General features: G+C 42.1%; 1 protein-coding gene across 3 annotated transcripts in view; it reads right to left on the reverse strand.

Annotated features, from left to right (window-relative positions):
• The window catches only part of LOC106577002 (cGMP-dependent protein kinase 1), a 143,818-nt gene that overhangs the window by 33,211 nt on the left and 96,306 nt on the right, over nt 1-14,301 (reverse strand). For 2 of the 3 annotated variants that reach the window (XM_014154633.2, XM_014154632.2), the window contains exons 5-7: nt 9,326-9,389; nt 4,849-4,926; nt 3,954-4,048 (exon numbers count right to left, since the gene is read on the reverse strand). In XM_014154633.2, the coding sequence (XP_014010108.1) occupies nt 3,954-4,048; nt 4,849-4,926; nt 9,326-9,389 (237 nt within the window). Of the gene's footprint in view, nt 1-3,953; nt 4,049-4,848; nt 4,927-5,470; nt 5,620-9,325; nt 9,390-14,301 lie in introns of those variants that run through there. The other variant, XM_014154635.2, reaches the window with a different exon arrangement.

A 14,301-nucleotide genomic window follows, 5' to 3' on the forward strand; every position in this document is an offset into this window, starting at 1 on the left:
GTTAAGTTAAGGAAACTAGGCATATGTAGCGTGTCACTACTTCACAGGAGAGCTGTTTGAACATAAACTTTTTTAAATGCGTTTTTTTTGTCAGAAATGCCTTCTCAAACATATGAACTTTCATGTGCCTTTATAACAAACTTGTATGCCATCTGCAAACACAAATAAAATTGTTAAATTATGAGCCTAGTTGGTTTAGCCACAGAAAAAGTGAGCAACCTTCCCACTAGCCATGAGTTTAGATTTGTCTGCCATATAGCATGCTTCTGTCTATTTGAGCTGGTCAGTATGTCTACGTGATCCTCTCTAATGCAGGCTTTAAAAAACAATTTATCGTGTAGTAAAACTGCATAAGCCTAATGTCAAGGTAAAGTGTACTGTTAGCTAGCTAACGTTAGCTGACTGGCTCACTAGCTAATGTTACGTGTATGCTCTCCACTTTCTGGAGGACCAAGTTTTTAAATCAGTGGAATTCGAGGATGATAGCTAAGGAGAAGGAGAAAACATCTCTTTCCGGATTAAATCTTCAAACTAAGGGCAACCATGGCATCCAACAGGAGATGTGTCCATCCATGATATATACGGGAAAGATAGTCTAGCTAGCTACATTTTCAGACATTCACATTTCTAATTTTGACAGAAAGTGGTTTCATTTCAAGTTAAAGTGTACTGTTAGCTAGCTAACATTAGCTGGCTCGCTAGCTAACGTTATGTGTATGATCTTATTATTCGTATCTCAGAGCCATTTGCTTGACTAGTTATAGCCTAATGTTAGTTAACTAACATTGAACCTGGTTGGTTAGCTACCTGCAGATTCATTCAGGGTAGTAACGTCATGAGTTGGCATTATGATTCATTGTTTACCTAGCATGTCTTAACAAAAGACTCTCGTCTGAGTGTGTCAAAGCGCAGAATAACTGATGAATTTACGAACACTGAACACCCGTTGAATATGGCCGGTGTCAGTAAACGTCGGCAAAATAGCGTAACTAAATTGTTGCCACCAGCACAGTTACAGTCACCAACGATCTGGATAACATGAAAACAGCCTAACCAGCTCTGCTAGGGTGAATGAAATGGTCAGAGTGGGGTGTTCTCTCATTATATGCCTGGAAGTAGCTAGCAAGCTAGCCAATGTTACCCAGTTAGCTTGGGTGCTTGACTGCCGTTGTGAGGTTAAAACGTTCGGATCAACCCTACTCATCGACCAGAGCGTCCAGTGTGTGCTCTGAACGCTCCGAGAGTGAAACGCTCTGAATATACAAACGGACAATCTGACAGCACAGTTGCAGTCACCAATGCTCTGCATAACATAACAGCCTAACCAGCTCTGCTAGGGCAAGTAATGTTCAGTGAGCTGTTCTCTCATTTGTGTCTGGAAGTAGCTAGCAAGTTAGCTTGGGTGCTTGACTGCTGTTGTTTGTACAGAATGCTTGGATCAACCCTTAAAGAGATGGGTGAGACTAAAGCTTAACCTGTTAGGGCTAGGGGGCAGTATTTGCACGGCTGGATAAAAAAAATGTACCCGATTTAATCTGGTTACTAATCCTACCCAGTAACTAGAATATGCATATACTTATTATATATGGATAGAAAACACTCTAAAGTTTCTAAAACTGTTTGAATGGTGTCTGTGAGTATAACAGAACTCATTTGGCAGGCAAAACCCTGAGACATTTTCTGACAGGAAGTGGATACCTGATGTGTTGTATTACCTTTAAACCTATCCCATTGAAAAACACAGGGGCTGAGGAATATTTTGGCACTTCCTATTGCTTCCACTAGATGTCACCAGCCTTTACAAAGTGTTTTGAGTCTTCTGGAGGGAGATCTGACCGAACAAGAGCCATGGAACGATGATGGCCCATTAGACACCTGGCGCGCGAGTTCATGTTGGGTACCCTCGTTCCAATACGTTATAAAAGAGTATGCATTCGTCCACCTTGAATATTATTCATGTTCTGGTTAAAAAGGCCCTAATGATTTATGCTATACAACGTTTGACATGTTTGAACAAACGTAAATATATTTTTTCCCCTCGTTCATGACGAGAAGTCCGGCTGGCTTAGATCATGTGCTAACAAGACGGAGATTTTTGGACATAAATGATGAGCTTTTTTGAACAAAACTATATTCGTTATGGACCTGTGATACCTGGAAGTGACATCTGATGAAGAGAATCAAAGGTAATGGATTATTTACATAGTATTTTCGATTTTAGATCTCCCCAACATGACGTCTAGTCTGTATCGCAACGCGTATTTTTCTGGGCGCAGTGCTCAGATTATTGCAAAGTGTGATTTCCCAGTAAGGTTATTTTTAAATCTGGCAAGTTGATTGCGTTCAAGAGATGTAAATCTATAATTCTTTAAATGACAATATAATATTTTACCAATGTTTTCTAATTTTAATTATTTAATTTGTGGTGTTGACTTGACTGCCGGTTATTGGAGGGAAACTATTTCCTCAACATCAATGCCATAGTAAAACGCTGTTTTTGGATATAAATCTGAACTTGATAGAACTAAAAATGCATGCATTGTCTAACATAATGTCCTAGGAGTGTCATCTGATGGAGATTGTAAAAGGTTAGTGCATCATTTTAGCTGGTTTTATGGTTTTGGTGACCCTGTCTTTGAATTGACAAAACATTACACACAACTCTTGTAAATGTACTGTCCTAACATACTCTAAATTTATGCTTTCGCCGTAAAACCTTTTTGAAATCGTAAAACGTGGTTAGATTAAGGAGATGTTTATCTTTCAAAGGGTGTAAAATAGTTGTATGTTTGAAAAATTTGAATTTTGACATTTATTTGGATTCAAATTTGCCGCTCTTGAAATGCACCTGCTGTTGATGGAGTGCACCACGGGGGGGACGCTAGCGTCCCACCTAGCCCATAGAGGTTAAGGGGGTGTGAACGATGCTGAATGGGTGTAGACAAAGAAGAGCTCTCCAGTAGCAGTACCAAAACATTCAAAGTCAATTTTCTAAAAAGTGAGTTTACAAGTTTATCAACTTTCAAAGCAAAATTAATTTCCCATTATTCCTGTAGCGTATGATATACAATTTTGTAGCTCTGAGTCTCTACTTTTATCCAATATAAAATCACAATTTCAAATAAGACCGTCACATATGCCTTCAGAATGAGGTTCTTATTCTCAAACACCTCTTTTACCCCACTTGGCATTCTCATTACTGAAACAGCTAAAAAGCTCAAATTAGGGAAAAAGTCTGGTTTAATTTTATTATGTTTTATAATTTCATTTTACATATTTGTCTTTTCAGTGTTATGTTTAATTCAGGCCTTTTCATTAGAGGAGCAATGTTTAAAAATATATTAGAAATTGATTTGTGTATTCCTTTTTTGGACTGTTTTTGGACTGTTGCGGTAGTGGTAAAATGCATAATGTGATCAAAAAAACATAATAATCATTATGAAATACAAGGTAATAAGGAATGAAAAGAAGGCTACGTCAGACATTGGGGTCCTTTGTACAGATGAAGTTCATGAGTACATAACTACAGATAAATACAATGAAGTACATACTGTAAGTACGGTCTTACCCAATACATTTGCGGACAATGATAATGATGCATTGGATTTATACAAACACTTGCTAGGTTCTCAAGGTACTTCACAATGTGTCAGGGGGGAGATCACTCAGGCAATGTGATGCATGTGGTTTATTGGGGGTATGCACATAACAGATATTCTGGTCACAATTCTGATTTCTTCCATTACCACAGAGCACCTGCCTAGAAAGAGGAAGAGGAAAAGAGAATGAAAGGGAGAGAGAGGGTGAGAGAGATGGGCAGGTAGAGAGAAAAAGAAAGAGAAATGGAGGAAAGACAAGGAGGGAAAGAGATAGATAAAGAGAGAGAGAGAAAGAGAGAGGGCAGGGCAAAGAGTGGGAGATAGAAGTGTGAATAGAGGGGTTATCAGTCTTACCCGTGCAGGGCCTTCTCTCCGAACCAGTCTCCTTTCCCCATGCTGCGGAGGTAGACAGGATCCCCGCTGGGCTTGTCTTCCCTGGTCACATTCACCTGGACAAAGGGGTGGGGTGCCACTTTAAATCCATAAGGGGGGAGTGAGCAGTTATACATTCTGAGAGAAGGGACCTATGGGACCATGAGCTGCACTGTAAGTACCACAAACCCTTCTGTAATGGACATTTCTGTAACTGTATGGTTGACTAATCACTACATTATTCAACATCAAAGTGAGGTTAATGCAGAGCAGGGGTGATGGACATATCTGTGCATGCTAAATCTTTGTACATCTTTGATGGACATTATGGTGCTATGGTCTGTGAGGAACCACTAACCAGGTCATTAGCTAGCTGACAACTGAGCGATGGAGGTCCAGCAGAAATGGTCAAAGTGAAGATATAGAAGGTCGTTTGACTTAATTAAGGCTTCTATCTTCATTCATTAGAAGGTTCTATTGCGGTATGACATCACGTCCACCAGAAATACATAGCTAAATCTGAGGGACAGAGTGATAATTCAACTTTTAATATGATCTGGAAGACAAAAAGGGAAAGACAGACCCAGGAAAAGAAACATAAAGAGAGAGAGAGAGAGAGAGAGAGAGAGAGAGAGAGAGAGAGAGAGAGAGAGAGAGAGAGAGAGAGAGAGAGAGAGAGAGAGAGAGAGAGAGAGAGAGAGAGAGAGAGAGAGAGAGAGAGAGAGAGGTTTGTTCCACTAGTTGAGACAGATGGATACTGTACATCTTGATAATTTGAATGGGGTAAATCGTTGACCTTATCTGGCTCCCTGGCTGGGACAGAAGGTAACATGTCTGGCTGAGAGCCCTATATCAATAATGATGATGAGGGTCTCACCATTCCCTTACTGACAATGAAGAAGGTGTCTCCTGTGGCTCCCTGTCTGACGATGTACTCTCCATCCTCATAGTGTGTCTGGAACCAAAGAGGAGAAGATAAGTGAGAAGGATGAGTCACCCAGGCACCTCTGTCTAATACCCACTTCACCCCAGGGTGAGACACCTTGAACACGTTGCATTGGTGAAAAGGTTTTCCCTCAGTACTGTATCTTAGTTGGGGTGCAGAGTCCCCTGAAGCAACAATCCTTTGAAAGCACACACACATTCACACATACAAGCACATAGGCACAGCCGCACGTGCATGTGCACGCACGTGCACGCACGCTTCATATTCTTCACACTCTCATTTCCTGTTTTTTCTCTTGATTTGAAAGCCTCTCCTTGAACCTCATACACACACACAGGTAGGTGTGTTAACCTGTAAAGACAGGATTATGTGTAACACACTGCCATTTATCCAGGTAAAGATGGTTGAATGTGGTATGTGAGAGTGAGTATCTGGCCTTTGTAAGACAAAGCTGTGACATTTAACTTGTAGAGGGCTCAGCCGATCAATACACTGTGACCAATGTGCCACACCAGACCAACTAAACACACTGCCCATGGAAACAGATGCTGACCTTTGTATATTATGGTCATCCAATCTCAAAACGTAGAGGTTACATTGTCTTCTTGTTGTTCGGTCTAGCAGTCAAATCCTGGGTGGTGTTCTAGCGATCTGCCCCAATATACCTGTTAGCAACAGGGTTTAGATGTGTGCGTTCTTTTACTCATCCATCTAGACACAATACCCCATAATGAAAAGCCAAAACAGGTTTTTAGAAATATTAGCAAATGTATAAAAAAATCCCAAACTGAAATATCACATTTACATAAGTATTCAGACCATTTACTCTGTACTTTGTTGAAGCATCTTTGGCAGCGATGACAGCCTCGAGTCTTCTTGTGTAACCATCTGCGCTGAGAGTCGGGAAGCAAGTTTAGGGAGTGAGTGTCTTAATAAAAATAAACGGAACATAATACATAACAAGAACCTGGAACAACGCACAGACATGGAACAGAAACAGAAACAATGATGCCTGAGGAAGGAACCAAAGGGAGTGACATATATAGGGCAGGTAATCAAGGAAGTGATGGAGTCCAGGTGAGCCTGACGATGCGCAGGAGCACGTAACGATGGTGACAGGTGTGCGCCATAACGAGCAGCCTGGTGACCTAGAGCACACTTGACAGTACCCCCTCTCCGACGAGTGGCTCCAGCCTCAGGAAGCAGACCCAAATGACGATCCCGGGAAAGAGGAGCGGACCGGTCACCTCTGCAGAGGTGCAGGAAACCCGTCAATCTGGCTGAGACGCAGGAGCATGGCAACCTAGAGCGCTGGAGAGAAAACATAACTGATGGTACCCCCTCCCCGGCACGTTCGGCTCCAGCCGCAGGACACCAACCCAAGAAACGATCCTGGGGATCAAGAGTGGACTGGTCACCCCTGCTGAAGCGCGGGAACCTGTCGCCGGCTGGGATGCGGGAACATGACAGACCGGCTGAGACAGGGGAGCCGGGCGATCCAGTTGAGGCATGAGAGCCTGACAAGAGTGGAAGCAGGGGAGCCTGGCGATCTGGCGAAGGCATGAAAGCCAGACGAGCCGGCTGAGGCGGGGGGGCCTGTCGATCCGGATGAGGTACGAGAGCCTGTAGTGGCTCCCTAACCCACGTCATTCCCACTGACACAATTTTTTTTAAATAACACTCCCTGATGCTTCCCTTGGGTGAGGAGGCATTCTGTAACAATGTGCGCTGAGAGTCAGGAAGCAAGTTCAGGGAGTGAGTGTTTTAATAAAAATAAACGGAACATAATACAAAACAAGAACCTCGAACAACGCACAGACATGAAACAGAAACATTGACGCCCGGGGAAGGAACCAAAGGAAGTGACATATATAGGGCAGGTAATCAAGGAAGTGATGGAGTCCAGATGAGTCTGACGACACACAGGTGCGCGTAACAATGGAGACAGGTGTGCGCCATAACGAGCAGCCTGGTGAACTAGAAGCCGGAGAGGGAGCACACGTGACATCTTGTGTATGACGCTACAAGCTTGGCATATCTGTATTTGTTGAGTTTCTCCCATTCTTCTCCACAGATCCTCTCAAGCTCTTTCAGGTTGGATGGGGAGCGTCACTGCACAGCTATTTTCAGGTCTCTCCAGAGATGTTCAATCGGGTTCAAGTCCCGGGCTCTTGCAGGGCAATTCAATGACATTCAGAGACTTGTCCCGAACCCACTCCTGCATTGTCTTGGCTGTGTGCTTAGGGTTGTTGTCCTGTTGGAAGGTGAACCTTCGTCCCAGTCTGAGGTCCTGAGCGCTTTGGAGCAGGTTTTCATCAAGGATCTCTCAGTGTTTTGCTCCATTCGTCTTTCCCTCGATCCTGACTAGTCTCCCAGTCCCTGCCGCTGAAAAACATCCCCACAGCATGATGCTGCCACCACCATGCTTCACCGTAGGGATGGTGCCAGGTTTCCTCCAGACGGGACGCTTGGCATTCAGGCCAAAGAGTTCAATCTTGGTTTCATCAGACAAGATAATCTTGTTTCTCATGGTCTGAGAGTCTTTAGGTTCCTTTTGGCCAACACCAAGTGGGCTGTCATGTGCCTTTTACTGAGGAGTGTCTGGCCACTCTACCATAAAGGCCTGATTGGTGGAGTGCTGCAGAGATGGTTGTCCTTCTGGAAGGTTCTCCCATCTCCACAGAGGAACTGGAACTCTGTCAGAGGGACCATCACCTCCCTGACCAAGGCCCTTCTCCCTTGATTGCTCAGTTTGTCCGCGCGGCCAGCCCTAGGAATAGTTTTGGTGGTGCCAAACTTCTTCCATACAAGAATGATGGAGGTCACAGTGTTCTTGGGGACCTTCAATGCTGCAGACATTTTTTAGTACCCTTCCCCAGATCTGTGCCTTGACAAAATCCTGTCTTGGAGCTCTATGAACAATTCCTTTGACTTCATGGCTAGATTCTTGCTCTGACACGCACTGTCAACTGTGAGACCTTATATAGACATGTGTATGCCTTTACAAATCATGTCCAATCAAGTTGTAAAAACATCTCAAGGATGCACCTGAGCTCAATTTCAAGTCTTATAGCAAAGGGTCTGAATACTTATGTAAATAAGGTATTTCTATTTTTTTTATTTTATACATTTGCAAACATTTCTAAAAACCTGTTTTCACTTTGTCATTATGGGGTATTTCCACAAAATGTGGAAAAAGGGAAGAGGTCTGAATACTTTCCGAATGCACTGTATGTCTCAGTCTATCTCAGACAAATCAATAAGACAGCACCTGATTGATATTAGAATGAACAGTACTTTGGTGAATACAACATAGTATTGAATGACACAGAGGGGCTCTCACAAACCTAATGTTAACATGTTATTTTGGTTTGTGTTTGGCAGTCAGTGTATGTCCCAAGCATTATTCAGATGGTCTGTTCTTTTTTAAATGCATTGATTCATTTTACCACTGCAGTCACGAAGGTTCTCATTTTCTACGACATGGCAAGCGATATACACACATTGAATAACATGCAAAAACAATATTATAGCTTTAAAATGAACTTGAATGATTTTGTGTCATGTATTCATTCTCTTGAAAGAGAGGTAAATATTGATGTCGAAAGAAACTAAATGGAATAGGAAAAACCTTAAGTTGTAGAGAGTGCATGGATTTTCATAGTTTAGCATAATTGATAGATTTTTCTGTCCTTGTGAAGTGAACACTTTATGGTCAAAATTGGGACCACTTCCTGGTCATTATCTGAAACACACACACACACACACACACACACACACACACACACACACACACACACACACACACACACACACACACACACACAGAAATGCAAATGCTACAGGCTTCTAAAAGCCTGCAGCACAAAATACATGTAAAAAGCAGTGTGCAGCCAAAGTAAAACTTCAAAACATATCAAAGGAAAAAGGATAACAAATAGAATAAATGGAGCTCAGAAGTGTAGTGCTAAATAAAATCTTTGCTATTGCAATGTCAAAAGAAAACATATAACCTTTTACAAAACCACCAGAAGTCTGAAATAATTCAGAGAGGAAACCTAAACAAAAAAGGTCAACCAGAGAACAGGTACAATATATACATTCCTCTGGGCAAAAGTGGTGATCTGACCATCTTTGACTGGTGAGATTCCTTCAAGAATTTCAATTAGTCTTTCAAGAATGTCAATTATATTTCAATTGTATGCGTTGTCACATCACATACAAGTTCATCAACACCATACCCAGTTGCTCAGAACTCTCAAACGTCCTCTGCCTTCAGCATAGCAAGAACATCCTCAACCCGTAGGCATCCATTATCCATTCACACAATGCACTTTTGTTTCCATAGAAATGTGTATCCTTGGCGAACACATTTGTGTACATAACTGGCTTTCAACGGAGGACCTACCTCCTCAAGGACATCAGCCAGCTTGCTTAGTATCTCCTCCGGAAGTTCATGGAATGTTGGAACACTGCAGGAAGAAAAGAGTCAGGAAGTCAAGGAAGAATAGGGATCCACAATGCAACAGGGCATTGACGCCAATAGACATATACACTGAGTATACAAAACATAACATAGACTGACCAGGTGAATCCAGGTGAAAGCTATGATCCCATGCTGATGTCACCAGTTAAACCCATTCAATCAGTGTAGATGAAGGGTAGGAGCCAGGTTAAATAAGGATTTTTAAGCCTTGAGACACAGAATGTGTACAGTATGTGTGTCATTCAGAGGGTGAATGGGCAAGACAAAAGATTTAAGCGCCTTTGAATGGGCTATGGTAGTAGGTGCTAGGCGCGGGTGCTAGGTGCTAGGTTTGAGTGTCATGAATTGCAACGGTGCTGGGTTTTTCACGCTCGACAGTTTCCAGTGTGTATCTAGAATGGTCTACCACCCAAAGGACATCCAGCCAACTTGGGGAAGAATTGGAGTCAACAAGGGCCAGCATCCCTGTGGAAGACTTTCGACACCTTGTAGAATCCATCCCCTGACGAAATGAGGCTGTTCTGAGGGCAAAAGTGGGTGCAACTCAATATTAGGAAGGTGTTGCTAATGTTTTGTACACTCAGTATACATTGAACAGAAGGTCATGTAATATCGGCAGCTACACAGTCAATAGGTTAGCCTGAATAGAGTTTCTGTTATTACGGTCGCTCAGTTTTCTTAACGTTGGTGAACGTATAATCCAGAAATGAACCTATATAAATACACTACACATGTACTATGTGTGGTATTCTGTATGCGTACACACACACACACACACACACACACACACACACACACACACACACACACACACACAAACACACTCTGAGGTTGAAGAGGCTTGATGTTTGTTCCTTGCAATCCTCTGAATCCTAAATCCTATCTGCTCGTTATCGACATGGACTAAAGAAAACTGGCCAATGTTTATCAGAGGGGAGAGAAAAATAGCACCCAGGCATTGGAACAAAGGCTTTTATCTCTCCATATCATCTCTCTGTTTCTCCATCTCCAACTCCCTCTCGTTTTCCATGCTTTATTAAAGTAATCTGAACCATCTCGCCCCAGCACTGACTCCTGGTGCTGAATTTCCTCCATGGACCCTGGCCAGAAAATGGCTTGTCAGATAGCTCCTTACTATGGGAAACATATGTGACTTTAGGCCCCGAGCCGTGAAACAATTCCGGCAAACAAAAAGCCTCTGTTATGGAAAGTTCTGCATCTAACGACTTAATTGGGTTATAATAAAATGGTAAATTTGATCATCATGTTGTTAGGTTCAAAACTGTTAAAGTGGAATAGGATGGTGTTTACATGTGTCTTTGTGTGTGTGTGAGGGTTTGCATGCACGTGGCTTAGACTCCAGTCTTCTGAAATGGGACTGTGAACCATCTGAACTCGAGTGCCACAGTCCCGCTGATTTTCATTCCCCCCGGCCCTTAATTGATCAATTAAGGTAATTGATTTGCTGGAAAGTGGGTTACCCAGGTGTTATCAATCTCTAATTGAATGGCAATGATGAAAAAGAATTGGGGTCAATTCAGGAAGTAAACTGAAATGCCACCTATTTTCAACAATTTCTCCATACACTGAAAAGAGAAGCTAATTATAAAAAAATTTAAAATCAATTTTTGAATTTAAAATTCAAATCACTTCCTGAATTGAGTGACTTCAATTCTAATTGGCAAAAACCCTGGATGAAAAGCAGCCGTCACTCCAGGACCAGAACTATACCCCCCTGCTAACAAACTAGAACATCTTGGCTCCTGGACCCTGTCCTCGCATTTCAAGGCAGCGTTGAGACAATGACTTATCAGTGACCTAAGCCCTGCTCAGATAATCCTTACCATTGTGCTGCTGAGTTGTCGTAGTGCTGCTGCAAATGTACATTGTCCCAGGGGCGTTGGCAGTCATAATTTAAGTAACCTAAACCTATAATTTAAGTAACCTCCGCTGAATGCCTCTGTCAATCCTACGCTGTAATCATGTGCCTAAGAACCTATACTGTTAGCACTGAGGAGGTAAGCCTCAGCCCTAGTAGGAAGTCCATTTGGGGGCAACTCACCATGCACTGCATCAGCTCAAACATAAATATCACTGTCATGTCTACCTCTGATAAGCCTCCCAGTAAAATCTAATCATATCAAACTTTATTTGTCACATGCGCCGAATACAACAAGTGTACACCTTACAGTGAAATTCTTACTTACAAGCCCTTAACCAACAGTGCAGTTGAAGAAGAGTTAAGAAAATATTTACCAAATAAACTAAAGTAAAAAATAATAAAAAGAAACACAATAACATAACAATAACGAGGCTATATACAGGGGGTACCGGTACTGAGGGGGTACCAGTACAGAATCAGTGTGCGGGGGCACACTGATTCTGTACTGGTACCCCCTCAGTACCGGTACCCCCGGGATAACATAATCCAGGTAGAGTCAGGCATTCCCCAGGGCAGCTTTCTAGGCCCCTTATTTTTTTCAAACTTTACTAATGACTTGCCACCGGCTCTGAGTAAAGCCTGTGTGTCTATGTATGCTGATGTCTCAACACTATACACATCATCTACCACAGCAAGTGAAATCACTGCAACACTTAACAAAGAGCTGCAGTCAGTTTCAGAATGGGTGGCAAGAAATAAGTTAGTTCTAAATATTTCAAAAACTAAAAGCATTGTATTTGGGACAAATCATTGACTAAACCCTAAATCTCAATCTTGTAATGAATAATGTGGAAAATGAGCTGGTTGAGGTGACTAAACTGTTGGAGTAACTCTGGATTGTAAACTAATGGGGAGAGGTCTGTCCATAATAAAGCGCGGTTCTGCCTTCTTAACAATGCTATCAACAAGGCAGGTCCTAAAGGCCCTAGTTTTGTCGCACCTGAACTACTGTCCAGTCGTGTGATCAGGTGCCACAAATAGGGACTTAGGAAAATTGTCCCAGAACCGGGCAGCATGGCTGACCCTTAAATGGACACAGAGAGCTAACATTAATAATATGCATGTCTCCAGGCTCAAAGTATAGGAGAGAATGACTTGTATTTGTGAGACGTATTGACATGGTGAATGCACCGAGCTGTCTGTTTAAACTACTAGCACACAGCTCAGACACCCATGCATACCACACAAGACATGCTACCAGAAGTTTCTTAAGTCCAGAACAGACTATGAGCGCACAGTACTACATAGAGCCATGGCTACATGGAATTCTATTCCACATCAACTAACTCATGCAAGCAGTAAAATCAGATAAAAAAAACCTGATAAAAATAGACCTTATGGAACAGTAGGGACTATGAAGAGATACACACACACACAGACACACGCATACACACACACGATAACATACACAATATACACACACGTACACATAGATTTTTTGTTGTAGATAAGTGGTGGTAGAGGAGTGGCCTTATCTGCACACATTTAATGGGAAATCTGTTGTGAAATGTAATGTAATGTTTTTAATTGTATATAACTGCTTTCTGGACCCCAGGAAGAGTAGCTGCTGCTTGGCAGAAAGAGGGAAAGATTGTGAAAGACAGAACAGGGGGACAATCAGAGGGACAGACAGCAGAACAGACAGAGAAAGCAGTGAAAGCAGTACATTTCCAATGCACCTCATATATCCTGCTTGATGCATATGACACACTCCTCTCCCTCCATCTTTTGATGAGGACATATTTTATCCCATGCAGTGTGTCCGTGCAACAAAAATCTGCCTTTAATATGATAATAGGCTTCCCTGTCTTCAGCCCCTCTCCTCTGCCAAACCCTATGCTAATGTCAACGTCAGATAGAGAGAAAAAAGAGAGCAGGAAGAAGGGATAATAATTTTTTCCGGTAGAGTGGGTACTTCCAGATGCGTAACAAACTTGAAGGAGACATTGGGCTCTATTTTAACAAACCAAACGCAATGGTAAATCTTAGCACTGGTGGTAGGGCTATGGGTCCTGGGCTGTGTCAGACATATTGTTGCTATTTTGATTGTGTGAATTGGGGCTGGGTTTTGATTCATTTACATTCTTTGGGTTTTTGATTAATTAAGAGGTCTCACGAGTCAAACCCTTTATGAAAGGTTTGACTAAATGTCGAATGCATTGGTCAGGACCAAAAACAGCCTTCATTGAGAGGAGGGGAAGCTATGCTTGGTTTTTAATCAAATTAAACGAAATGTGAACAAATATTTGTTTTTATGTTTCTAATTACAAGGTTTACGGGAACAAAAAGAAAATGTAACTTGTTCCATGTGCATGTGGTCGTCATGGCTGGATAGGCTGCACTTCCGCTGTCAAAATCCATACCATAACCAACCAACTTACTGCTAACACCAGCTTATGGTTGGTCTTAAATATCCCCACCAGTGCTGCCTGAAATTGGCACTTTGGCGGATGTTTTTAAGGACACACCTCAGATACCCCACCCCTCCCACCTCAGCGCAAGCGAACTCATATAAGACAGACAGGTCAATTAACAAACCCGGCGCTAGGGTTTGAAAACAGAAGGGCGCCGGCTCTAACAGGTCGAAATTGCAAAAAAGCGTGCGTTTGACAGTTGCACTGGTTAACTATCATTATGTAACTGAATGCGAATGGGGAAATGTGACTTCAATGGTAAATCACTTCAATATCGCCAACCCTAGGTCGTATCAGTCTGGTATATTGATAAATTATAAAATGTTATAATGTAGTCAAATCAAATCCAATGTTATTCATCACATGCACTGAATACAACTGGTGTAGACTTTACATTGAAATGCTTGCTTACAAACCTTTCCCAATGATGCAGAGTTTAAAAATAATAAAATAAAATAAAATAGTAACTAACAAAAGAGGAATAAAATAAAATACATAAGAATGGAGCTATATACAGGGAATATATAGTATTTCTGTTCCTC

Source organism: Salmo salar, chromosome ssa18 (genome assembly GCF_905237065.1).
Source record: "Salmo salar chromosome ssa18, Ssal_v3.1, whole genome shotgun sequence".
NCBI lineage: Eukaryota > Metazoa > Chordata > Actinopteri > Salmoniformes > Salmonidae > Salmo > Salmo salar.